Below are 27078 nucleotides of genomic sequence, written 5' to 3' on the forward strand. Positions count from 1 at the left end.
GTCTTTGTGTCTGTGCTTCTGTCGCTCTTTTCTTTCTTCTGTTTCCAGCTGTCAGTGTCTGCTCTTTGCAGCTGTTCAGATAGACCCCAGAAGCATTCAGACCATCAACATTTACTTCTGTCTCTTAACTAAACATAGTTCCAGTTTTCCAAAAATGTTCTAAAGCTCATTTTAAGACCTGTATAAAATATTTAGTTTGGCTGTAACTGAAAACTTTAGTTTTAAGTGGTCCTCTTTTGACAGTGGCGTTTTTCCTTCACAGTAATGATGCAACAAGGTCTGACCTGAAAAAGCTGCCCGCTCTACCCACCCAGGCCCTAAAGGAGCACCCATCTCTGGCCTACTGGTGAGACAGTTTGATCCAGAAAAACCTGCTGAACATTTTACAAGCTCACATTTTGCTAATATTTTTCTCTTTTCTCTTTGTTGCTCCCTCCTACAGTGAAGACCGGGTCATAGAACATTACAAGAAGCTTAGTGGGCAGAGCAGAGGGCAGGCCATTGTAAAGTAAGTGTGTTTATGTGTGGCCTCATTCACACAGAGATAAAGCTGTAATGCCACTAAAAAGACCCCCTTATTTTGGCTGGTGTAATATCACCCCAGTGTGTGACTCCAGCAGAAGCATTGCATGTTTAACACAACTGCGCTGGGGTCTAGTGTGGCATGTCCTGCCATGCCAGCTCTTCCCTTCACACAGATGTTGAATTGGCTCTGTAACTACCGCTGCTGCTGGCGTAAAAGCACAATAACAATTCCCCCCAGTTCTGTCTCTGTACCTTTCACTTAGATCTGTGAGGGGGAATAAAGACACAACCATCCTGCCTTGAACAGGGGCCTTGTGTGAAGGGGGCTTATGCTTTTGGTTATGTTGGTCCAGCATATTGAAAGCTGTCTTCTCTGTAACCCTTACATGTCTCTCTTTCTGCTCCTCACAGTTATATGAGCATTGTAGAGTCTCTGCCCACATATGGAGTGCATTACTATTCTGTAAAGGTACAGTTTTACTGCTCTGCCTTTTCTTTTTTCTCACACATGCACTGCACACCACACACATTTTTTTGTTCACTTTGGATCCGTAATCAGCCAGTTGGGATTTTGGACACATGATGGAACTTAAATTTTTTACTGTTCCATTTGTGCATTTTGGTTTGTTTTTTTTTTCCTGTCACTGTTTCTACCTCTCTTTAACTTTCCCTTTCTTTTCTTTTGAGTCCTGCACAGATGCAAAACTTTTCCTGACTTTTTTCTGTTATATGTTGTAGGACAAGCAGGGGATCCCTTGGTGGTTGGGTCTGAGCTATAAAGGCATCTTTCAGTATGACTACCAGGACAAGGTCAAACCCAGGAAGGTGAGATAATGTTCTCTCTAATCTGTCTACAGCTCAAGCTAAACTGTTTCTTTTTCGTTTATTTTTTAATCAATTCACTTTCTTTCATTCCAAGCAGTGTTTGTTTAAAGAATATGATGCTTTATAAGGAAAGCTCCAGGTCTTTCTGTGTCTGTTTTCATGGTCTCCATTGCCTATTGTTCCATTCAGTCAACAAGTGTATTGTGTTGGCAAAGAGTACTAACAATGTTGTACAATTATTACTGTCTGGAGATGTTCAGACTTGAAATGTTTTACATCCTGCACTGAATTTATTTCTGCCTCCTCCCAATCACTTCACCTTGCGGGTTATCTGCAAAAACTATTCTTAACCTTTCACTTCCAGGCTCATTTAGGTCCTTGATCTCTGCCATTCAGCCTTGTCTCAAAGGATTTTAATTGTGTTAACAGCATCCTCGCATAGTGACTTCCCATTAAGACCCTTAGTCATAGGTACAGGCACACACTGACAAATGCACACACTCAGACACAGGAAAGGGATTGAACACTGAACTCACCATCCTGATGAATATTTCCTGTCTGCCAAATGCTTTCCTGTTTGTCACTAACTTTGTGTTCTGAGTGTGTGTGCATGTCATGATTAGTGCATTCCAGTCACCAAGCCTGAAATCCTGTCTCATTCATGTGTGCTAAATCTTGTAGTTGCCTTGGTGTTAAGTAACCATGGTGATGGAAAAAAATGGAGCCTGTGTATCTCACAACAAACTCACAGACAAAACCACCAGGTCATTCTGAGAAAGCTGTGGATTGGTTGCAAACTCTGTCCTTTTTTTTTTTTGCTATAAAGCACATGCATACACTATGAATTAAAGATGAACTAACCAATGTGACGTTACCCATGTGTTTGATGATTTGCATTTAGAAGTCCTGAGTTGAGCATGTTGGCCATCACCAGCTCACACATTCAGTAGCACCTTCTCAGTCACAAGGTAGCAACGTTCCAAATCATATGCTGATTTATCATCTATTTTTCTTCATATAGGGCTTGAAGTCTTAAAACTAACAATTGAGACCGTAAACTTGTCAGGAAAGCTTTTCATGAAGTCATGAATCTGGGGGCTTCTTTTTAAAATGAGAGGAGTTGCCCCCTGCCGGTTGTTTCAAAGAATGCAGGATCAAGGCACTCCCGTATAGCTTTCACTTTTCGACCATCGTTTAAGCTATGAACGTCCTTAGATAGATAAAAGATGGTATACCTTAGTCTGAGGTAGTTCCCATCAAAAAACTAGATTGATCTCATCATATCTCACTTAGACTTAAATGGAAAAGCTGCGATTTTGCTGATAAGCAAACAACATGCAAATATAACTCTGTCTGGATAGAAAAAAAACAAAAGGAGAAGGGCGGGGAAGCAAGAGTTAAAACCACACAAATGACTTATCAAGCATTCAGCTGCCATAGCAACAGTCAGCGTGACTCAAGGTCCATTAAGCTTCAGTGCTGACACCCTGACTTTTTTCCTCCCTTGTTTCTTCCCTAACACAAACATACATTTGGGAGCAAAAAAATGAGTAAGATTGGGCTTCCTCAGCGTGTTGAACCAAGCTTAATGCAATGCTACATGTTCAACTAAACCCCACTGAACACAGTGAAGGTTTGTTCAGATCAGATGAATAAAAGAGGGCTAGCGCTGCTTCTTTTTCAGAGCTGTGTTCTAGAAAAGAGGAAGGACTTTGCAATGTGTGGAGATGTTATGCTAGTGAGTATTACCAGTATTTTCACTGCAGGAAGCACAGATTTGGTGACTCGTCAGTCCGCAAATCGGATTGGTCCCAGTAATCACTGACTCAGAGTGGAGTCACTGTTAAAGCTTTGATTACTGTAACTCAGGGAGGTGGAGGATGAACACTAATTATGAGACATTTTGGTCACAGTAGAAATGATTTATGATTTTTAACAAAAACCCAAATTAATTAGAGAGTAACTTCACACTATGTTGTACAATAGTTGTGTGTACAGATGGTAGTTGTCTTTAATTAGTTAGTTTTTTTACAAGGGGAGTTCCTGTTGTGTCTAACTGCAAGCCATCTACCACACCCTCCACCTTTTTTATTAGGGGTTTAAAATACCTCCTCCTCTGCTTACCACATACTAAAAGCAGACACACTAGTACAGTGCACCCTGCCAGGGGTTTACAGTGGACCCACACACTGTTCTGATGCTTCATTAGTGTCTTGTGACTTGCTTAAGCAAAGATTATAGAGTTTACATGTTGACTGACAAGCTTAGTGACTCATTTAAAGCAACCCAATAAACACTGTGATTAAGTCATAAGAATATTTGAATTAAAAACAGCAAATTATGGTTCATCTCACATGCATTTCACTGTATATAAACACACATAGTATATACCACTTAATTTTTGTCAGCTTCTATTTACAATGTTCTGATAAGATTTTACACAAATGAAACACTGCTACACAAACAGGAGGTGCCTGTTTGTGCACCTCTGAACCCCACCCATGGGTTAAACAATAGTCATTGGGACTCCGAGGTCCAGTTATAGAAAAGAATACCTGGCTTCACTATAGTTAAACTGATGTAAGCTATTTAAACTTTCTATTCTTCGAGTGGTCCTTTGGGAGCCTGCTACACCAAAGAAAGGCATTTACACACTATCAGATGTGACCTTTCGTCTGTAATGGATGTGTTTTTTTGTGTGCAAACATTATTGTGAGACAGACGTAGCTCTGTGCACACGGGCACCCTGTGTGATTATGAATAATGACCAGTCACTTCCTCTGTCTGTGTCTGATTATGCTATTGTCTGTAAGGCTTCTGCCGCCAAATTGAAGAGGATTTATATACACACACACACCAAAACCCTCACCCAGAAAACAGCAGCACCCACTGGCTTTCTGAGTTCCTGAGGAAGAAGCTGCCAGTGTGTTTTTAACAGATATTCAAGATTTTAAAAGAAGAAAGTCTTTTTTAATACAATAGGTTTATGTAAGAGGAGCACTTACATAAATTAGTACAGATTTTATTCCATCTCTTTTTAAATACAGTGACTTCTAATAGCATTCCTCAAATCGATTCACATACCTTTTGTGTACATGTACAACTTATCCTGAGACATCAAAGTGCACTTTCATAATTGCAGTAACTCTGTCCAGCTGACAGCGAGGACATATAAGTTTCTTGAATAATCTTATCTTAAAGACCTCATAGTACCGTATCACCCCAATAGAGCACTTTGCTCTCAGACTGCTGGCTTACTTATGGTTCCTAGGACACTTAAGAGTAGAATGGGAGGCAGAGCCTTCAGCTTTCAGGCCCCTCTTCTGTGGAACCAGCTCCCAGTTTGGGTTCGGGAGACAGACACCCCCTCTGTATTTTTAAGATTAGGATTGGATTAGGTTTAAAACTTACCTTTCTGATAAAGCCTATACTTAGTGCTGGATCAAGTGACCCTGAACCATCCCTTAGTTTTGCTGCAATAGGCCTAGGCTGCTGAGTATTTTTTTTTTTTATTCACATCTTTTACTCTGTTTATTCACCACTCTACATTTAATCATTGGATATTATTAATTTCTGGCTGTCTTCCACAGCATGTCTTTTGTCCTGTCTCCCTCCCCTCAGCCCCAACCAGTCACGACAGATGACTGCCCCTCCCTGAGCCTGGATCTGTCGGAGGTTTCTTCCTGTTAAAAAGGAGTTTTTCCTTCCCACTGTCACCAAATGCTTGCTCATAGGGGGATCGTTTCGATTGTTGGGTTTTCTCTGTAATTATTGTAGGGTCTTTACCTTACAATATAAAGCGCATTGAGGCAACTGTTGTGATTTGGTGCTATGTAAATTGAATTGAATTGAACTGAATCGAATTGAAGTGAATTGAATTGAAGTGAGGACAGTTTTAGCGGTCTTGTGCCCGAACACAGTTACAAACACCTATCTAATCTCCACAGCTCTGACTCATATGTAGCCAGCACTCACACAGTCATTCACTCCGTTTCTACTCTGCCTGCTATTTTTAGCACCATGCCACATTAGCACGTAACACTCCATTGAAAATGTGCAGTACAGTAAAAGTTTTGATAAGACTGCTGATTTTCTTTCATCATGCACCCACATGCACACATAAACACTTACAATGTGTTTTTAGATTTTTTTTCCTAATATTTCTCCCCCTCCTCCTTCTTCCTCCCTCTCATCCTTCTGTCCATTGTTTTCCCAAGCTGTTAAAATTCCTCGGCTGTGACCTGTTTCTCCCTTCACACCCTTTCTCCTCTTTTCCTCCTTTTTTTTTTTTGGTCTGTTATTTATTTTCTCCCATTTGTTACTTCTTTCATGTTTGTGTGTGTGTGTTTTTGCATGTCTGCTGCAGCTGATAAATGCAGACCAACTTGTGTTCTAAAATAGCCAACAGTCTACTCTTTCCCGAACAAGAAACATACTCAGACTTTGTGAATGTCTGTGTACGCAAGCAGAGAGGTCTGACTAAACAAAGCAAGGGCACTTCAATCGGCGGGACCGCAGAAAGCTTCTTTCCCTCGTATCACGCCCCTGACCCCACATCTCACACACACACACGCGCACACACACACACACACACACACACACCCTAACCACAGCCCAGAGCAGAGCCCACAGTCTCTCAGGGAGGGAGGAGGGGTCAGAAGGAGGGGAGGGGAGGCACAAACGCCCCCTCACTTCTTAACACTCCTAGCAAAGCTCTAACAGAGGAGGAAACTTAACTTTACACACTTTCTCTCTGCCAGCACATGCACTTTCTTACAGATGGTGAACACCCACCACCTCAGAGCTTTCAGCTCCCTTTGCGCAGGGGAGGATTTAAGATACACATATGTTTTGGAGCACATCTTGAGGGAGCATTTCTTGCCCAGCTGGATTTGGCTACTTTTATAGAGGGGCTGACAGGTCTTAAAGGGTCAGAAAAGAGAAAAGAAGAAAAGGAAAATAAGCTCTCTCCTGCTCACACGGTATTTCTCCAAAGTGAGATCACTGGGATCCTCTGCGGACAAGACTGCCTGGGCTGGACCTGATCAGAGAGCTCCAGATTAGGTCCTCCTTCTCTGTTACCAACTCCTCCTTTTCAGCTCCGTCCGCCCCCCCCCCCCCCCCCCCCCCTCCTCCTCCTCCTTAACCATTGCGTTTTCTTTCAAAACAAATTGGAACATACAGTGAAGAGATCTGGCTGAAAGCTGTGCGGATTTAATGTGAAGCATGTTTTTTCTGTGAGAAATCCTGAAGAGTGTCTGTTTTTCCTAAATCTCAGGTGTTCCAATGGCGTCAATTGGAGAACCTCTACTTCAGAGAGAAGAAGTTTTCAGTAGAAGTTCATGACCCCAGGAGGTAAATTTATATCACAAACTGAAGCTGATATCATCTTGCCGCTGTTCTTTTCTTAAAGCAGTTTAATCGTGTGCGTTTTAATGAAACATTAATGTCTTGAAAGAAAGTCCTGATTGGATGATCGTCATCTCAGAATCGGTTATTTTAATGATGAATGTTCTTGCAATTGATTTCTGGTCTCAGGCTGATATCTGGAAATGATAACATTTTACATCAGTTAAGAAATGCCTTCCAGTAGCTTTTACTGTAAATTACCACTGTGGTCTAAGTCAATATGTTGAGACTCAAATTCCATACTGTGCAGTACAGGGAAAGAGAGATAGAATCTAATTCAGTAATAGCTGCAAAATTTGGCTTGGCAACAGAGCAAAATATTGGGGATGTCATGGTGGAGCCCAACACTGATTGATATGCTGATTATTAACACATTTGTGCAGCCACATGCATGCAAAAGCACGTGCACTCTTGCGCTCACACACACACACACACACAAACAAGTGCGTAAATACGTTAAACCCTTGGTAGCTGACCACAGAAGGATAGATGGCTGTGCGATAGTTCTTTTGCGGAGGAAGTGACCTCTCTTGTGTTTATTTAACATGGCTATATATGTGGAGTGTTATTCTACAGACGGAGGGAAGGAGGGAATGGGAGAAAAAGAGACAGACAGGGTGAAGCAGAGAGCAGTGGTGTTTTCTTTAAAGGAAGCTGTCATTAGACTGAGCTGGTCTGTTGCTCAGCTACAGATGTGTGTTTAAAAAAGGATGAGTAAACAATGGGGAACATCGTGTGTGGCTTTGTAGAAAGTATCTCTATCAGGACAGTTCTCTCAGGCTTCAAAATTGTCTCACCCTCTTAGTAGCAGGAGTAGTCATTGGAGCAGTCTGGTGGGGGTGTTTTCACTGCTGTACATGTGTAGTAATCTTTTATTCAGTGTATATAAGGAGGCCTTGTGTCCGCTCCTACTGTAGGGCGTCGGTGACGAGAAGGACTTTTGGTCACAGTGGCATTGCTGTGCATACCTGGTACGCCTGTCCTGCCCTCATCAAGTCCATCTGGGCCATGGCTATTAGCCAGCACCAGTTCTACCTGGACCGCAAACAGAGCAAGGTCAGTCTGTCCCACAAGATTTTAAGTCAAAGCGTGTGATAGAGCACATTAAACAATTCGAATTATGAAAAGTGACATATTTATAGAAAAATGGTCCCCAATTCAAACATTGTTTTCAAACCACAACTGACTGGAATTGTGACTGCTATGCTGGAGGAGATCTCTCTGTATCCTGCATTTTTTTTTCTCTTCTTTCTCAATTTCAGTCTCTTTTGTTTTTGAACCATGGACAAACAAAGCCACCTATGGAGCACAATACAGATGGCTGTATATATACTATGTGTATTATGCATTATATGTATGACATGTTTGATGTGATCTGCACTGGAAATTTTTGAATAAAAACAAGTTAAAAAAAATAAACAATTCGAATTGTACAAGGCATGGTCAGCAGGAGTGTTAGATTAACAGTGTAAAGATGTTTACACTGTCTTGTCTGTGCAGTCAAAAATCCATGCAGCGCGGAGTTTGAGTGAGATTGCCATAGACCTGACAGAAACAGGAACACTGAAGACATCCAAGCTAGCCAACATGGGCAGCAAGGGCAAGATCATCAGTGGCAGCAGTGGCAGTCTGCTCTCCTCAGGTCAGTGTGTGTTTGCTATGAGTGTAATTCACAGGAAAATAACCATGAATGGAAATACTCTGACAAAGATTTGTCTTTGTGCTTGCATGTGTTGATGATAAGGAATCCTGTTGACAGCTGGAGAGACAGAAACAGCTGTCACAGGAAAGAGACCGGAGATTCTGTGTTGAATGTTCTCACACATATACTGTGCTCACACCACACCCACTGTCTTTCAGTATGTATAGAACACCACTCCCATGTCACACAGACTCATCCTCCAGAGGCCCCTGCCTCCTCTAATTTTAGTGGGTGAGGGAATGAAAGGGGCAGCGGGTCAGTGAACACTTTTGCATGGCCTTTAAAACAATGCTTGTCTCTGCTGAACAAGTAATGAGTGTGACAGGAAGATTTGTACATGAGCTAAAATTAGCGTTGGGAGGGAAAATGCCATTTTACACCCAGATAGCCACATACAATGTGTTCTGTGCTAGGAAAGTGAGTGAAGCAATTACATTGATGAGAATCACAAGTACTGTAACCTGGTTCGCTACTACTGTAGCATAATTTATCATTAGCATGTTTGCCTGTACGTGACTACAGAGTAGCTATTTTAGGTATTTCACACTTTACTGACTCAATTACTGCTGCCAGGGAAGAACACAGTTCCCTTTTAGCAATAATGTCCTGCTTGGACTTTTCATCTCTCCATTGGTTGCCTCAATTAGATTTGCTACTTCCTCCTGTTTCACCTTCACCTAGCCCCTCCCTTTTTCTCCTCATATAGCCTTTCTTAACCTTCCTTTTCCCTCCTCTTAGTTCTTCCCTAATTACTAATGTACTCATGCCATATTATTCAGTATTTATTCATCTTTTCTAGCTGTGGCGTGTCACTTCTTTTTGTGGTCCTGTTACAGTGATGATAGACAGGAGCTGTTACACGTCTCGCCTCTGTCTCACCGTGGCTTTCTAAATAGACATATTTAGATTTTAGAGTTTCTCTAATCATTTTAAAGGTCTTCATGGCTGGGAAATAGTTGGTAAAAACTGCTGGCAAATATACCTTTCAACATGCTGAGCTTTCAAAACATGAGCATGTATACTGCTATTACACTTGGAAAAAACATCAGATCTCAATGGGGGTAAAAAAATCATGCTGGCTATCTATACTGATATGGAATGGGTAATGTGTTTGGAATGAAAGGATGCCAGGTTGTTTGATGAAAGTGAAAATTATCAAACCACAGAGGACTGAATTCAAAGACACCCTGAAAATCAAAGTGAAAAAAGATGCAGCCGGCTGGTCCATTTTTCTGAAATTTCATTGCAGCAATTCAAAATGGTACTCAGTAGTTTGTATGGCCCCCATGTTCTTGTATACATGCCTGACAATGTCGGGGCATGGTCCTAAAGAGACAACAGATAGTGTCCTGGGGGATCACCTCCTAGATCTGGACCAGGGCATCACTGAGCTCCTTGACAGTCTGAGGTGCAATCCAGCAGCGTCGGAAAGCCCAAATCATCATGTCCCCGAGGTGTTCTATTGGATTTAGGTCAGGTGAGAGTGGAGGCCAGTCAGTGGTATCAATTCCTTCATTCTCCAGTAACTGCCTGCATACTCTCGCCACATGAGGCCAGGCATTGTCATGCACCAGGAGGAACCCAGGACCCACTGCAGCAGCATAGGGCCTGACAATGGGGCCAAAGATTTCATCCTGATACCTAATGGCAGTCAAGATACAGTTGCCTAGCCTGTAGAGGCCTGTGTGTCCCTCCATGGATATGCCTCCCCAGACCAACAGTGGCCCATCACTAAACCAGTCATGCTGAATGATGTTACAGGCAGCATAATGTTCTCCACAGCTTCTCTAGACTGTTTAATGTCACATGTGCTTAGGGTGAACCTGCTCTCATCTGTGAAAAGCACAGGGTGCCTGTACTGAACCTGCCAATTGTGATATTCTATAGCAAATGCAGGTCAGGCTCCACAGTGCTGGGTAGTGTGCACAGGGCCAACTAGAGGACGTTTGGCCCCTGAGGCCACCCTCATGAAGTCTGTTTCTGATTGTTTGGTCACACTAGTGGGCTGCTGGAGGTCATTTTGTAGGATTCTGGCAGTGTTCATCCTGTTGCACAAAGGAGCAGATACTAGGCCTGCTGATGGGTTAAGGACCAACTACAACCCTGTCCAGCTCTCCTAGAGTAACTGCCTGTCTCCTGGAATCCCCCCCATGCTCTTAAGACTGTGCAGGATGGCACGTATTAATGTACCATCCTGGAGGAATTGGACGACCTGTGCAACCTCTGTAGGGTCCAGATATCCCCTCATGCTACCAATAGTGACACTGACCCTAGCCAAATGCAAAACAAGTGAAAGAACAGTCAGAAAATGCGAGGAGGGAAAAAATGTCAGTGGCCTCCACCTGTAAAACCATTCCTGTTTTGGGACTTGTCTCACTGTTGCCCCACTAGTGCAACTGTTGTTAATTTCATTAACACCAAAGCAGCTGAAACTGATTAACAATCCACTCTGCTACTTAACTTACCCGATCAATATCCCAGAAGTTTAATTGACTTGATGCTATACTCTGATTAAAAAATGTTCCTTTAATTTCTTTTAACAGTGCATTTCACTAAGGTTTCTTTTTTTTTAGCCTGCACATCAACAGAAACTCTGAATATAGTTGTGGTTTATCTTGAAATAATAGACAGCCATTTTAAGCTTCTTTGTGACAAAACATTTTCACCAGTGTTTTTTTTATTATTTGCATGTCCATCTGCACAGTGAAAAACATGGGGTCACTGAGAACGCAACGGCAATAAACACAGTGTGTGGGTGGGAGTGTATGTGTTGTTTTCAACAAGACTGGCACCACCTCAGGGTCTCGGAGATGTGCGTCACAGACTTTGTCCTAAACTGCCCCTTCCTCTAAACACACACACTTGCACAAACACGCCACCAAAACTCAGTTTCCTTATCGAAACGTTCCATTCACTTCCCTGTAAACATCCTGCAAGACTAGCAGGTGCACAGATTATTTCTCCCTCTGCTCTATATTCTACCTCAGAAGACCACTCTGACTCTTGTCTTTACCTTATGTGTCGTCTGCGCCCTGCAGGCTCTCAGGAATCGGACAGCTCCCAGACAGCTAAGAAGGACATGCTGGCAGCCCTGAGGGCCAGACAGGAAGCTTTGGAGGAAACACTAAGGCAGAGACTAGAGGAACTCAAAAGCATCTGCATACGGGAGGCGGTATGTGAAAATTATGGTAGAATTGGTGCATATTTTGAAAACTGAAATCCTTTCTAACCTTGTTTCAATGACCTCACACCCCCACCCCCACCCCCTCCTTCCTTCTGCTTAATATTTTCCAGGAGCTGACTGGAAAGCTTCCAAAGGAATATCCTCTCGATCCAGGAGAGGAGCCACCAACAGTGAGACGGAAGATCGGTACCGCCTTTAAACTGGACGAGCAGAAAATTTTACCTAAGGGAGAGGTGAGGCCACAACTCCCATTTATTTTACGAGCACTTTGTCACTCTCTCCAATCTCCTACTCCCCAAGTAAAAACGTGAGGTCATCTAGCAGAGTCAGCATTTGAAAAAATACCTAATAGTACATGTATTTGGCCAGGCAGTCTTATGGAGCAGCTGGAATATGTCAGTGTTAATTAGAGAGTTCATCTCCTCTTAAGCTAGCTGTAATGTTAATGGTCTGCACAGACCAGCAGCATTGTTTAAGGGCTCTACCATATACAGAGCAAATCAAGGGTTGTTCAAGATTTAAATAAAGCTAATGTTCTCTACATAATACTTACAAAATGGCATGGGATGAGGATTCACATAATAATAAATCAATTATTCCATCAGAATTTAATTTTGAAGTAACAAAGAAAACTAAAAAGCCACAATCTGAGACATCTTGATCTTGTAAAGCAGCTTTGTCTCGCTGCCGCTTTTGTGCCACAGTTAGATTTTCCAGAGCAGCAGAACTTCTAAATATAGCCTGGCTGGTTTCTTACCACAGGAAGTGGTGATAGTAGGATTGTGTGTGCGCCTGCTTGTGTGCAGGCATTCGTGTGGGTGTGTTCCACAGAGGTTTGTATGGCTTGAAAAGAATCCAGGGGCACAATATCACCGAAGTGCATCGCAAGCGAAATGATGTTTCTTGTACTGTATCTGCACGGAGCACCTTAAACTCGTAGACACACAGAAACAGAAGCCACTCGGCTGTAGTGTGAAGCCACTGTTAGTGAGAGGGATTCTTCAGAAATGAGGTAGTCCATTATGAAGTCAACCCAAGTGAATACATCATCGTTCTGTCTCTCGGGAGACAAGTGAAATCATGTGTGTGCGTGCTCTGATGTCAGTGAAGTAATTACATGCAAGCTTAACACAGTGTGTCACAGAACTGCCATGAGTTTGTTTCTTGTCGTAAGTTTGAGCTACACTATTCAACAGTAGCAGTATGTTGAGGTACATTTTACTGTGCAAGCAACACATGCCATATCTGTTTTACTTTGGCCACCTATTTCATTTGACAAATCTCAGGAGAGTTGTAAAAGAGGAGAGGATGGATTGATGGAGAGGTTATTACTGGGGACAGAGTGTCTCAATAGAGATTATCCAGTGGTGAGAAAATGCACGGCTGCAGCACAGATAAATGATTTCCGTAGTGTGTTTTCTCTGGCAGGGTTTTATATGCAAGTGTAATCGAAATATGTTGCATGGGAGAGTTATTCTGAATCCGTGTCTGCAAACTAGGACTTGTTGTTTTTGGATTGTTCCTGAATCCAGTAACTTTGTGCTTGAGTTACTCAAAGTTTGCAATTGTGTTTGTGCATTTGCCAGGAAGAAGAGCTTGAGCGTTTGGAGCGGGAGTTCGCCATTCAGTCACAGATTACAGAGGCAGCCAGGCGTCTCGCCAGCGATCCTCACGTAAGCAGTAAAAAGCTGAAGAAACAGAGGAAGACTTCTTATCTGAATGCATTGAAGAAGCTCCAGGAAATTGAGAACTCTATCAATGAGTACCGGGTCCGCTCTGGCAAGAAGCCTACGCAGAGAGCGTCGCTTATCATAGAAGGTACTAATATACTGCCTGTTCACTTAGGGAAAATCTAATTGCTTTCATACCTGTGTCATATCTGTTTGCTATAATTGCCACCACAGACACCAATATTCTTATCTGCACTGTTAGATAAACCCACCCATTGTATAGTGAGGCTAGCAACTTTTAGTATTTTTGCTTTATTGATATAATAAAGATCTAAAAACAATGACACTGACGCACAAGCTTTTAGATTTTGTAACCTCTTGTTTTTGTTTTTCTATCTTGTAGAAGCTAATATTGGCTCTGAAGACAGCTCATTGTCTGATGCACTGGTCTTAGATGATGGTGAGTTTCTGTCCTTTGTATTATTCCCATTGATGGTTGTGCTTTTATTATTTCTGATAATGATACTTTATCTGACCCAATCCAATCATTACTTTGTTTCAGATGATCCTCAAGTTACAGGTACCCCCACCTTCTCTCCAGTAGCTTCACCTCATAAGGGGCTCCCTCCACGACCACCATCTCACAGTCGCCCCCCTCCACCGCAGTCCCTGGATGGCCTGCGACATCTGCACTACACACGCTCTGACTATGACAAATCTCCCATCAAACCTAAGATGTGGAGCGAATCATCACTGGATGAGCCATATGAAAAAGTCAAGAAACGCTCATCTCACTCCAGGTATGAGTGAGTTTGTCTTTACATTGGAAATATAGCAGTGTGCATTTTTTGTTAAATTTAATCAGAGTTAAACAGCAAATAGTTCATTCAAGTTATTGTTACAGCAGTGTGTGTGCAAGAAGTAGAATTGCAGAGAGGAACTGCAGCCAGCAAACATAGCAAGTCAATCGATGGACATTATATACGTTGTGTGAATGGAGATGATAATAATAGCATTTATTATGAATGAAGCTTATTCCATTTCTGTCTAGTCACAGGCGTTTCCCGAGTTCTGGAAGTGCAGAAGCAGGAGGTAGTAATTCTCTGCAGAGTAGCCCCATTAGGACCCTCCCTAACTGGAATTCTCAGTCCAGCATGCCATCAACCCCAGACCTAAGGACCAGGACCCCACACTATGTACATTCCACCAGGTCAGTTGTTACACCTTAAATTGTTTCTTGGCTATTCAAAATGTATGTCAATCAGGTAAAGATAAAGAACATGTAACTAAAAGAATGCCTAAAAAGCCTTGTTTCCTGAAATGGAGCCATCAGACTTTTTTACTTTAGCTCTCCTTCTACTTCTTTAGCTGCTTTTCTATTTATTAAATGTTACAATACTTTCTGTGTTAAAGAAATCACTTGGTAGATTTTTAAGCCCAGTCTTTACACTCAGCTTTTCTGCCAACTCTCACAGGTCAGTGGACATCAGTCCCACACGTCTGCACAGTCTCGCTCAGCACTTTAGGAACCGCAGTTCCAGCCTTGAGTCTCAGGGCAAACTGCTGGCGTCCGATCCTGACGCACATCCAAACACCCTGGGCAGCCCTGACTTCTTCCTGGGCCCAGGACGCAGCTCCAATGGCTCTGACCCACTGGATGACTGTTCATCCTGCACCAGCCAAAGCAGCTCAGAACATTACTACCCCTCTGGTGGACCCCCTGGCAGTAATCCAAACTACTCTACTCTGGGAGAAGATTCACCCTCCAAAGCCAGGCAGAGGCAGAGGCAAAGGCACAGGTAAGTTGCATGTGTGTGTGCGTGTGTGTGTGCGTGTGTGTGTGCGTGTGTGTGTGTGTGTGTGTGTGTGTGTGTGTTAAGAAATAAATATTTCTGTGACACTGACACATGTCATTCTTTGTTTTCTCTCCAGGTCTGCAGGTCACCTGGGTTCCTCTAACTCTGGCTCAATGCCAAATCTGGCAGCTAAGAATGGTTCTGGTGGAGGTTTAGGTGGTAGTGGGGTGGGAGGAGGACACCATGGAGTCTACCTCCACAGCCAGAGCCAGCCCTCTTCCCAGTACCGCATCAAAGAGTACCCTCTATATGTAGAGGGCAGCCCCAACCCCGTGGTGGTGCGCAGCCTGGAGAGCGATCAGGAGGGCCACTACAGCGTGAAGGCTCAGTTCAAGACCTCCAGTTCCTACACAGCTGGGGGACTGTACAAAGAAGCTTGGGGGGGAGAGGAGGGAGGAGAGGGAAGCGGCCGACTTACACCGTCACGCTCCCAGATCGTAAGGACTCCATCATTGGGGAGAGAGGGTGGAGGAGGTGGGAGAGCGGCAGTATCTGAAGAACTGCGGTGCTGGTATCAGAGATCTTCAGGGAGCCTAAAGGAGAGGAGTCACTCGCATTCAGGATCCACATCTTCTGAGACTGGGTCACAGCAAGGCACTCTGGGACATGGTCGAGGAAGTAGAATAGGAACACTCGCCAAAGGCTCACCAGGTAGGTATTCTCATTAACGCTTGTCTTAAACAGGTGAAACGACATCAGCAGTATGCTTTTAGATAACAAAGCTTTACTCTATCATAAGGCATTGTGAAAAGCTCTTTACTCTGTGTGAGGCTCAGACTCGTGACCTTGAAATTATGAGACTGACACACAACGTGCTGCACCAAGAAGGCATGCAGTAACTCCCTGGTGTCGATAATTTTGTCACATAACCCTGGGACAAAAAGACAAATTGAGGCCACTGCCACATGTAAAGCATAGTTTGAATTCCTTTGCCCCCCGTGTTATTGTAGCCACTGAGGTGTTATTTAACTTCAGATCTTCTGACTGAGAGGAGTTCTATATTAGTTTTCCATAAATATTTAGATTAAACATTTCCTTTGTGGGGACATATTTATAGTAGTTGATTAAAAAAAGTCTTCATAGCACTTCATAGCAGTGATTTTAATAATTAAAAGGTTTAAATATTTCTGCATTCAGCAGACATAGTCTTGCACAAAGACTATGTCTTAAGCTAATTTCTTGAGTGTAAATAGTTGCTCGGTTTGACTTTTGAGTTTATTGATGTGTTTCAGCAGCAAAAATACAGTTGGCATCTAGGCATCAAGCTCATCACTCCTCATAAATACGTAACATATAAAATGGGGAATTAGTAAGTAAATATCCTCCCTGGAACCTACATGTGGATGTTGGGGTGGTTAAGGGGTGGCTGAAGCTCAGGAGGTAGAGCAGGTCACCTACTGATCGGAAGGTTGGCAGTTCCATTCCTGGCTACTCCAGGCTGCATGCCAATGTATCCTTGAGCAACCCCAAGTTGCTCTCCGACGCAAGCATTGGAGTGTGCATGTTAGATAATAAAAAGCACTTAGCTTAGTTAATCATGGAAGTGCTGGTGTGAATAGAAAAGCACTATATAAGAACTAGTCCATTTACCATTAAGAGGTTAAAACAGCAGGCAGTGATGTGTTTGAGGGAAGGATGGGAAATTTTTCAGCCCAAATAGACTGTTGAATTAGGAGTGAGGCGTTTTACATGGAGCATTATAGCTCAAGATGTCTGCCTGAGCTAGATAGCAGGCTTTTCCCTTAGATCATTAAAGCTTCAGCTTTGGATAGAAACATATATGTGGTCTCTCTATTCTCCTCTTTTGCCTTTTCTTTTTACCTTTAACCCCAAGTGTTTGCTGGCTGCCCCACATTGAACCTGGTTCTGATGGAGGGCTCTTCCTGTTAGAAGGGAGTTCTTCCTTCCCACCATCACCAAGTGCTTACTAATAAGAGGTCATCTAATCATTGGATTTCTCATGCTTAAAGAAGCGAGAACCTCAATTGTCTTAAAATAGTTTACAATGTAAAGCACCCTGAGACGACTGTGTGTGGCACTACGTAAACTGAATTGAATTTACAAAATGATTGTGAGACTAACACACAGCACACTGTACCAACAAAAGCATATTGATTTGTGTGTAAGGACTTGGTTGCAGTAATTTACTAGCAAGTATTGCTGATTTAAATAAGACTAAAACTCCAAATCCTTATTTTATGAGACCGCATGCTGCCTGCTGTATGATCCATGCACACAATTAAACATTACTCATGTATATTCAGAGATTAGAGTTGTGATTAAGAACTCTTCCTAAGTAGTTCAGCAGTTCAAATCATATTTATTTTTAATTATGCATGAATTCATAATGTTTAAAAAAAATTTTAATTACTGAGCAGTTAAAGTTGTATTTAAATGTTGAATTTCTGGATTTGTGATCTGAAGCCTCACAGACTTTGGTCACATCACATGCATGTTAAATTCTTCCACATTAACGTGAGGATTCTTGCATCTCCACCCTGTTTTCTCACTTGGGTGAAAATTAACCTGTGAATGTCTATGTGGGGAGTTTTGGAATAAATAATCTCTTTTCGAGGACAGATAAGAGCTCAGAACAAAAAACACACTGCCCGTGTGAAGCTGGAAGTCCTTTTCCCTTCACCTCATTGTAACCTCTGCTTTTTGTGTCGCTTGACTAACTCTCATTTTTCCCTTTAGCTGCTTCCCCTCACAGCCAGAGGAGTATGACACCCTCAAGTGAACACACAGCGACACCCACCCCTCCCTGCAGCCCACAGCACATCCTCAACTGGCAGAGCGGGTAAGAAACCCACCAGCACACATAAGGTGGCTAAAAAAGCTGCCAAGATGTTTAAAGTCCGATGGGAATATTAGGGAAAACTGCATCTGCTACTCAGCTTATTTTTCTTTCTCCATATTTGTCCAGGACTCACTCTTAACACACTCCCAGACTGTGTCTGATCTTCTTTGTGTCATTGTCTGTGATTTTGGATGCAAAACCATTTTTAACTCTTTTCAGTCAGATCATGTATGTCTGTATTGTCCATCCTGTTTTCCTGTTTGTTCTCTTCATGTTTTTTCTGATGTACATTTTTTTTCCTCACTGTTTTTCTTGATATCTCACACTGATGACCTTTTTTTTCTCTTGGAAATCTTATTGCTTAATGTTTGTCATTTCTTTCTTGGCCATCTTTCTGTCTTTACTAACCCTCCTTTCCTTATGTGTGTGTCCTGTCTCCTGGTTTAGAGGCACAGCAGACTGCTCTCCTACTGAGGACGTCTGTCAGTCTCCCCCTCAGCCCAGCTCTGATGCATAGAGGTACCGTCTGTGGTCTAAATTTAGTGTAGTATTAGAAAAATACAATCAGTAGAATTTGAAGCAAACCATTTTTTTTTTATTATAGAACATCAGGACCAAATTTAGTCCGTTTAATTCATAGAAATCTATCCCATAAAAATATGATAAACCCATGCACATCTGTGGGGCACTGACAGTAGCGATGGTTCATTTCTCATTTCTTGCTCTTTGATGGTGGAGGTCTGTGTCATGAACTCCCTCCCTCCCTCTATCTGCTTGATTTTTTTGCATGTTTTCTGCTCCGTTCTGATTCTAATGCTTTACTGCGGCTCACAAGATTTACTAATAAAGAATACTTATGCACTGTCACAGACCAAGTTTAAGCAAAAAAATCCAAACAGCAGACAAACACTGCCATATCTGAATTTACTTTTGCAGTAAAAGGCTGCCCCGCAACTGGTCTGATTCTGGTCTTTCTTCCTCTGCAGGACTTTGAGTGACAGCTGTTTCCTCAGCAGCCCCCTGTGTTCAGATATAGCAGATGTGCAGTGGTACGGACAAGACAAGGCCAAACCTGGAACGCTGGTCTGAGACCTTCCTATGGGGCCTAGAAGAGTCCCATTGCCCTCTCCTACTGCCTCTCCATTGTCCCTCACGATTACCCATCAACAACCAACAACCTCATCCTTGAAGCCCTACAGAAACCCTGCTCTGAGCAGACTGATGGGCTGGACATGAGCCTCCCTCCTCCCTACATCTCACCACCTCTTTATTATGACCTGCCTGTTACAGTTCAGCGGGACAGAGACTACTCACTGAGCTCTTTAAGGGCAGATTTCAGACTGAGAAGTGCCACCTCAGCTGTTATACTTTCACCCTACAGCACCACAGAGCCCTTTCTTTACTCACCTACTGCAGCACACAAGTAACAGGGCAACGGGAAGCGAGCAATGGGAAGAGAGAGCACAGAAAAATATCACACATGCAAATCAAACTCAGCAGAAACAACACAGGCCATTCCAGGATCTGCTTCATATTCATCTTTGGTCCCCAGACTTACTCCAGTGCACTGCCTCCCAATCAGAGGATACCTGCTGGATTTGAGCCACCAGTTTAACACCCACCCAGGCCCAAATGAACTGTGTCACACTTGATTCCCATTAACATTGTTTGTTTGTTTTTTTCTTTATTTCTTTCTGCATATTTATAAAAAAAAAAAATGACACAAACATTCAACAGTTCTCTGTTTAATCCACAACCACAGACAGTTTCTCAATAGACGGATCACCCCAGAGTTCTTGGGGAGGCACAAAGAAAAAGTGAAAACTGTATTGGAGTGAATTCACAGTGACAATATCAGGATGGTTTCTGAGACACTGTCTGGATATTAATAAGGACTATAGCAATAACAAACCTCGTAGAAGTCTTTGAACTGGTTTGAATCAATGGAGTGAATTGAATCAGGAATTTAAAGATCATGATAGGGTGAATTTGGAGTTGTGGTTGTTTGGTGTTACTCTTTACCTTCTTCACTGACTTCATCCTTCATGTTTATTTTAATGTCTCTGGTCTTTAGAAGATTTCTCTGTCCACAGCAGCATGTTTGGTCACATGGTGTACGAGCCAGGGAGTGAAGGAGAGTTGGAGGAAAGGTGTAATTTATGGGTGATGTTCTGGCAGATCAAATCACAGTCATTACAGCACTTTTTTTGGCTGAAGTTTGTTGGTCCAGGCTTTCACGCTGTTTTATATTAGCCCCTGAAAGCAAAAAAAGAAATGTCTGACAGCTCTTGGCATTACTTATATTTTAATATTGCAGTGGCTCAGTGACAGTTGTTAAACCTTTGATCTTGGCTCTACACCAGCTCTTACCATGCTGAGTATCCCTTTATGGCACTGTGTTTACTCATTTTACTTTATCTGTTCCAAACATGTTGGTGCTTTACATTAATACTGTAATTTACTACTGAAATCATTACAAACTACACAGCCCCCTTTACATCCCCACAGTGGAAAGCCATTCTGTGAAATAACAGTGCAGCACAGCAGATTTATTTTAACATGATTAAGTCTGAAAGCACAACACTAACAGTGTCTTTGAGGGCTGGACCTGCAGTAAGTGTATTCTCATATCAAAGTGCAACCGCAAAGTGTTAAAGGGCAATTCTCTCTTCATTTCAGGCTTAAAATAATTAAAACCCCATTGTCAGGGAAGAGAAACTATAGCCAACACAAAAATTCTTTAATCCACTCAAACAGAGAGAATTATTTTCTCACGCATCCTAATCAATCAAACATTCAGAACAGGGTTAGAAAAGCACATCTAGTTTTGTAAAAAAAAAAAAATAATAATTTGGGCTGTTTTTTTTTTTTTTTTAGCTGTTTCCTTCTCTTCCTTTGACAAATGTTTCCATTGCAAATTAATGCTCACCACAGTTTCCTTCAAAATCTGATAGAATCAAATATCATTTTGTTCTCAACACATTGTTAATCTCAGTGACAGACCCTATAGCACCATTTAGACTGGATAAAAGGTGTTCTGTGCTTTTTGGTATGAGAGGAATTGTATGTCTTTCATTTGTGTTTCCTTTATAGACTGCTGTGAGTTGTTGTATTTTGCCCCTTTCTACAATATTTTAGCACAAAGGTTTAGCCCACTTCCTGCATGGTTAGTTCTTGGAGAGTTGTTCCTCCCAAGCTTGGTCAAATTTAATAAGTCTTTAAGCAGAACTGGAACCAGTAATTACTGGTTACCACTTAATATGACGTCTTTACTCAAGTGTATTTGTTAAGTTCGATCTCGCTTTTCTCTCTGAAACATTTCTGTGCCAGGCACTAAATCCTACGCATGCCCTGCAGATCCTCTGAGAAATGAAGACCCCAAAGACAGACACCCCAACTTCTTCATGCTAACATTAGCATGTTTTACCCCACAGTGTTGTCCTACACCAAAAAAAAAAAAAAAAAATTTACCATTTTGACCTTGTTGTAATCTCTGACCTCTGAGCCCATTGTGAAGAAGTGTGACATCCCTTCCCTTCATATTTCCAAACAGCATATTTCCTGTGCTCCATACTAATGTATGAGGTTTTTGTAATACTCCAAGAGAAATTAACTAACTATTTTACCAGTCTTTTCCTTGTATGTACTGATGGGGCACTGTTAGGTTTTGTGGGGTTTTTAAACATTCACATTCATTGTTTTAACAATGTTCCATTTTATATGAATCAGTATTGTTTTTAAGTTTAAGACATTGTAACAACCCTTTCAGGTGCTACAAAATGACCAGTTACTGCTTTGTCATGTAGGATCTAGACATTTCTTCATTATTATCAATAGATTCAATACCAGATGTGCAAAATGAAGCTTATTTTAACAGACAGTTTAATAGTAGAACACTTCCTCTACCAGACAATTACAGCATGTAACTCAATTTTATCAGTTCTGTTCAACTGAAACAATACATTAAAGGTGTTGTAGGAAAAAAATGTGGAATTGATTAAAAAATAACTTAATTCCACACTTAATTTATTCTTTTTTGTAATAAGGATTTGTATAGTAACTTTGCATTTTTCAAAACTGTGTTGTTGGAAATTGATGATGAAATTTTCAAGATGAGGAGCTGTGGTGGTTCTCGAGAGTAAGAAAATAAATTATTGATGAATGTTCTCAAGATAAGTGGTCTTTTTTGTTGTTTGTTTTGTTTCATTTATTCTTTTCCATCTTTTTCACTTTTTCCATTCCCTTTCTCCAATGTGGCTCAGATCAGATACTTTGAGGCCATTCAGCTGAAAGGTCATAGTATCAGCCAGACTTATCAAAGGGAATCCCAACATGTGGCCACCACTTCCTCTCGTCCGGACACACTCACTCTCTTAACATCCAAGCTTAATTTACTTCCCTCCTTTCTGCCCCTTTGAGAGGATTTCCTGTGGAGTCAAAGGGAAGATGCACTCCAAACAGAAAAGCTATTACTCATCAGACCACATAGTTAAACTGCTCAATTTAACCATTTTAATTTGCTACTGCTAACTGATATCCACTGAAAAATCTGCCTTTGTCTAAATTCTGGCATGAGATGCAGAATTCTGGCAAAATGTGTGTTCAACGTGTGCGCTCCTATTTTAAGGCTAGCACACAGGCCAAAAACACACAAACAGTAGTTGTGATCCTTTGTGATGGTATATGGTTTCTACCACACGAACCCAGTGTCAGTTTCTGTGAGGACACCCAGCTTTATCATCCTGGTTTGGTTTGTACTACTTCTGTGTCCATTTACTAATTAATCCCACATTAGTCTTTGTACTCGGTGTGTTCCCATAGCAGCTCTTCCAGCCAGGCAACAGCTGGAAGCTGTTAGCCAGAACTGCCGTGAGAAAGTAGCAGCACTCTGATTTTTTCCACTCATATGTCTGTGTGTGCATGTGTGTGTGTGTGTGCGTGCGTGTGTGTGTGTGTGTGTGAGTGAGTGAGAGAGAGAGAGAGAGCGTTCTTGCTGCAGGAGTGGTGTATGACCTTCGTTTAAATTCCTAATTAAATCCTCCATCACTGAAATACTCAGACACACCACACCCTCTACTACAAAACACATAAGTATAGGAACTATTAGATATATATATATGTCTGTGAGGAACCATCCCTGAGTTTATCCTGAGTTTGTGACGAGGATCAAGGTTCATGTAAGATGCTCACAATCCCATTTAGAGTACTGAAAACATATCCAAAGGGGAGAAAAATCAACTGATTCTTGCAAGCTTTTTCAACAGGAATGTTTATTTACAGTCAGCGATGGCTGGGTTACAATTAGAGAACGTGTTGCTCATTCATTAGATCACTGTGTCTTCTCATTCAACAAGTTGGTATCCAGAGTCCTGCCAATATTAATGTCTGAAAACTTAAATTATAAACTAAAATGTATTAGTACCAGTTTTACACTAAACTACTGCAGTAGATCAGAATATCCCACTGGACTGGAAAAATCTGTGGCAATGCTGCCCTCTACTGTCCTCAGCAGAATAACATCTGAGTAATCAAAGAAAATCAAAACAATATGACAACAGTTTTAACCATTAAAGTTTCTTAATTTTTTTAAAGCTAGTTTTTATTGACAAATTTACATGGAAATGTTTACTATATGAGTATGAATCCGCAGACCAATTGGAGTCTTTCGCTGTGTGGATGAAGTCTGTGTGGAGCTATGTGGGCTCTCTCCGCATAATCCAGCTTCCTCTCACTGTCCAAAGACATGCATGTTAGATTAACTGATGTTTCAAAATTGGCCCTGGGTGTGAGTTTGAGAATGAATGGTTGTCTGGAGGATAGGCTCCTGTCTATCACATCTGCAGCACTGTTAGGATTGCAATTTAATAACAGTAACTAAGTTTGCAGACAATGTGCAAGCATGGGAAATCTGAGAAAGAGATTTCAGGTCTTTTAGTTTCACAGATTAAATTCCGCTTGTTCCAGGAGAGGCCCGTTGGTTTCATCCAGATCCTGTCAAGAAAATCATTCAGGTGAAAGGAAATCAAACAGTATGATAATAATTTGTGGTAATTCACAAGTGAATACCCATGAAAAAATTCAATATCTATAATCATGTCCTAAAAAGCTGACAGAGTTAAACTGCATTCCTGATCGCCAGCAGTCTTGTAAACTGGAAGTCACAGCACTCAAGCTAAAAGCAAAAGATTTCTCTTAGTGTCAGGTTTTTTTTTTTTTTTTACCTCCAATATTTACCTGTGAGACACGGCTGTAAACCTGAAAGTGGGGGGAACTGTAGCGACGCAGGCCCCTCCAGGACAGGAAAAGTATGTAGAATGATGCAAAGAAACAATGTACAGTGAACACTATGGAGCTTGCCCTTGCAACATAAGAACCAGAACGCTAGTGGGGGAAAAGGTAGAAAAGAGAGAAAGTAAGGACGTTTTCTCAACATGCTGAACAGAAACCACAAAAGAGGCTGTTTACAGGACCTCCATGATAAAGAAAACAGATTCCAACCTGGTCAGTGGAGTGCTGAATTACCTGTTGGTAGGTGAGTGTGACAGCTTGTACAGATCTGATACCGTTGGCCAGCAAAGCCGAGAATCCAAACACAAGACTAAAGACGTTCACGCCCATCAGAGCGATGATCTGATTGTTGATAAGCTCAAATTAAGTGAGGTTGTTCATAACATGAGGGGGTAAATGAGTTACACAAGAATTTCTTAAACTTATTACCTTCAATTTATTTGCTTTTCTTTGAGCCTCCATTGCCATACATCCAGCAGCCACATACTGCAACATAAAACAGACAGGACCTGCTATTTGACTCTGTTTCTCTCTTTGAAAACAGAAATTTTCTACTGAGTGTATGTCAACTGAAGCAGATGTGGACTCACAAATATGCTTGACCATGCTGGTACTGTCATGGAGACAGCACAGCTGTAGCTCACACACGCATGGGTGATTGTGGTTAGTATGCAAGCTAAGGCGCTGAGGATTTGAACCACCTAAGGGGAAATACAAAGTAAAGGGCAGGCAGTTTCAAAGTTTCTGGATATTAATAGCTTGGGCAAGCACAAGAATGTAGCTTCTTACCCCACTGACTAAAAGTCTAGTATTAACCACAGTCCCGAACCAACGATGAATCCTGGCATTGCTTAGCTCCCCGTTATTAGTAACCTGAGTTTGGGGGTGTGGTGAGGGTGTATCCTTAAAAAAAACATGGTACAGCCCCTCCTGAAACATGTTCTGCCTCATCTGGAAAACAGTATGGATGTTGAATGCTGCTAAACCAATGTGTTATTGTTCTAAGCAAATCACGACTGATATGAACACCTTTGATTCAGATTTTGCATTTCATTTCTCTCTGCGACCTCTTACCTTGCCCAGATCTTGTAAAGCTCTTGTTTATTTATCCACAGGCTTTCATATCAACACAAAATATCTGTCCAACTAGAATAACATACATTAAACAGCTTTTCTCAGCTCTAAAAAGTTACTTCTTAGACCACACAGAAAATCCATTTGGTCAAAGGTCACTTGAGTTGGATGATAATGAATGGTTAAAGTTCACTGTTGAGGAAGTGATTCAGGGAGCTTGTTGGCCATGAGTAAAGTGCTTATCAGCTTGTATGCCAGACTTTCTGTGAGATCACTCATTTCATTTTAGAGACAAGTTAAGTTGATACTTACTTATAATATAGTTGGCATGAATAACATAACGCTCATTGTATCCTGCTAATGTTAACATGTGCCTAAATCCTTACAAATATATATATAGCTTATCAAATTATGTGAATTTTACAGTTAAAAAAACACATTTTATTCATAAATGGAACAAGTCTTAAATGTTTCTAACATTCAAAAAAAAAAGGGGGGCAAATCTCTTTTATAGGAAATTTCTAAGATGGCAGCAGCATGAAGGCTTGGGATACTTCAAAATACAACCCCAACGCCAAAAATGTTGGGAACATGGTTTAAAATGAAAAGAAAAACAGAATGCAATAATTTATGAAAACCATATTTTATTCACAATAGAACACAGAAAACATTTCAAATGTTTAAACTGCGATATTTTACTATTTCATTAAAAATATTAGCTCATTTTTAATTTGATGGCAACACATCTCCAAAAGTTGGGACAGGTGCAACAAAAGGCTGGAAGAGTAAAAGTTGTTTCTCGGTAGTAAAGATGGGCAGAGGTTCACCAATTTAAAAAAAAAAAACTGCATCTACTAATTGTGGAAGAAATTCAGAATAATATTGTTAACATAAAATTGTGAAGACTTTGTATATCTTATCATCTACAGTGCGTAATATCACCAAAATATTCTGATAATCTGGAGAAATCTCTGTGTGCAAGGGTCAAGGAGCCAGGACCTTCTTGCAGTGAGGCAACAGTGTTAATCACTGTACTTAAAGTATAGACATAAAATTTAGAAATAAGAGAGGACCTTTGATGAAGCCTCAAGGAACTCCAGTTTATATATTTCGGGACAAAACAGTGGCGTTCACCAACATTTATTAATGACAACATCAGCACTCACAGTTGCAAAATGTTTTTAATGTTACATAGCAGCAAAAAGAAAAGGACATGTTTCAGACAGCAGCTTTCCTTAGTATTTTTGATACAAATGTGGGCATTACCCTCAATAAGGTACCACCCGGACCTAATCCATGGTGGACACAGTTGCTCCATATAAATATATGTATAGAAAGACTGACCTTGGACAGAAAATGTCACAAAAAATCTGTCTGATCAGATGGCTTTAAAAAAAATCCAGTACATGAGATCACATAAATTAATTATATTCATTATTGTAAAGCCTCTGGTAGAAAATAAACATATATTGGATAAGCAAATAACATATCCAGTAGGCCTCCCTTTGGAGATGCTTCCACCACCTTTTTCATCACCTCTTTTCAAGGACCACTTGTGCTCATGAACCATGGACACAGGAGAAGCTGTGGGGTCACTGACTGCCGCGCACAGATTCTAAATGGGAAATCCCAGGCATGTATAACACTCTGAAAATATTGCAGTCATATAAACTGTAAATGTTTACATATATACCAAATCAAACATACTAAAGATCTGCCACAAAATTTTTACATTACTCACTTCT

At 41.3% G+C, this 27078-nt stretch overlaps 2 protein-coding genes across 7 annotated transcripts in view; one reads left to right on the forward strand and one right to left on the reverse strand.

Moving 5' to 3' along the window:
* frmd4a (FERM domain containing 4A) overlaps positions 1-22142 on the forward strand; it is an 82996-nt gene extending 60854 nt beyond the window's left edge. For 3 of the 6 annotated variants that reach the window (XM_030730854.1, XM_030730849.1, XM_030730855.1), the window contains exons 8-24: positions 263-346; positions 443-508; positions 937-994; positions 1264-1350; positions 6629-6705; positions 7674-7815; positions 8260-8401; positions 11500-11633; positions 11756-11878; positions 13232-13463; positions 13719-13775; positions 13878-14115; positions 14367-14525; positions 14791-15114; positions 15248-15822; positions 17869-17971; positions 18958-22142. In XM_030730854.1, the coding sequence (XP_030586714.1) occupies positions 263-346; positions 443-508; positions 937-994; positions 1264-1350; positions 6629-6705; positions 7674-7815; positions 8260-8401; positions 11500-11633; positions 11756-11878; positions 13232-13463; positions 13719-13775; positions 13878-14115; positions 14367-14525; positions 14791-15114; positions 15248-15822; positions 17869-17971; positions 18958-19060 (2704 nt within the window). In that variant the 3' untranslated portion in view covers positions 19061-22142. Of the gene's footprint in view, positions 1-262; positions 347-442; positions 509-936; positions 995-1263; positions 1351-6628; positions 6706-7673; positions 7816-8259; positions 8402-11499; positions 11634-11755; positions 11879-13231; positions 13464-13718; positions 13776-13877; positions 14116-14366; positions 14526-14790; positions 15115-15247; positions 15823-17868; positions 17972-18418; positions 18491-18957 lie in introns of all 6 variants that reach the window. The other 3 variants (XM_030730853.1, XM_030730852.1, XM_030730850.1) reach the window with 3 other exon arrangements.
* A 1100-nt stretch (positions 22143-23242) lies between these two features.
* On the reverse strand, positions 23243-25473 carry tmem253 (transmembrane protein 253). The gene is made up of 7 exons (XM_030732429.1): positions 25334-25473; positions 25049-25210; positions 24850-24960; positions 24689-24745; positions 24494-24601; positions 24206-24352; positions 23243-23962 (listed from the first exon to the last, which is right to left on the reverse strand). The coding sequence occupies exons 2-7, from the start codon at positions 25208-25210 to the stop codon at positions 23909-23911; spliced, it is 639 nt and encodes a 212-aa protein (XP_030588289.1). The 5' UTR covers positions 25334-25473; the 3' UTR covers positions 23243-23908.
* Positions 25474-27078: the final 1605 nt, after the last annotated feature.

This window comes from Archocentrus centrarchus, chromosome 6, assembly GCF_007364275.1.
Source record: "Archocentrus centrarchus isolate MPI-CPG fArcCen1 chromosome 6, fArcCen1, whole genome shotgun sequence".
Lineage (NCBI taxonomy): Eukaryota > Metazoa > Chordata > Actinopteri > Cichliformes > Cichlidae > Archocentrus > Archocentrus centrarchus.

Bases quoted from the DNA above. Each gene is read 5' to 3' on its own strand.
- tmem253 (XM_030732429.1), bottom strand. From the start codon at position 25,210: ATGAGGCAGAACATGTTTCAGGAGGGGCTGTACCATGTTTTTTTTAAG. The intron at 24,961-25,048 runs GTAAGAAGCTAC...ATTTCCCCTTAG, and splicing joins CTAGACTTTTAGTCAGTGGG to GTGGTTCAAATCCTCAGCGC. The intron at 24,353-24,493 runs GTAATTCAGCAC...TTCCCCCACTAG, and splicing joins TCACACTCACCTACCAACAG to CGTTCTGGTTCTTATGTTGC.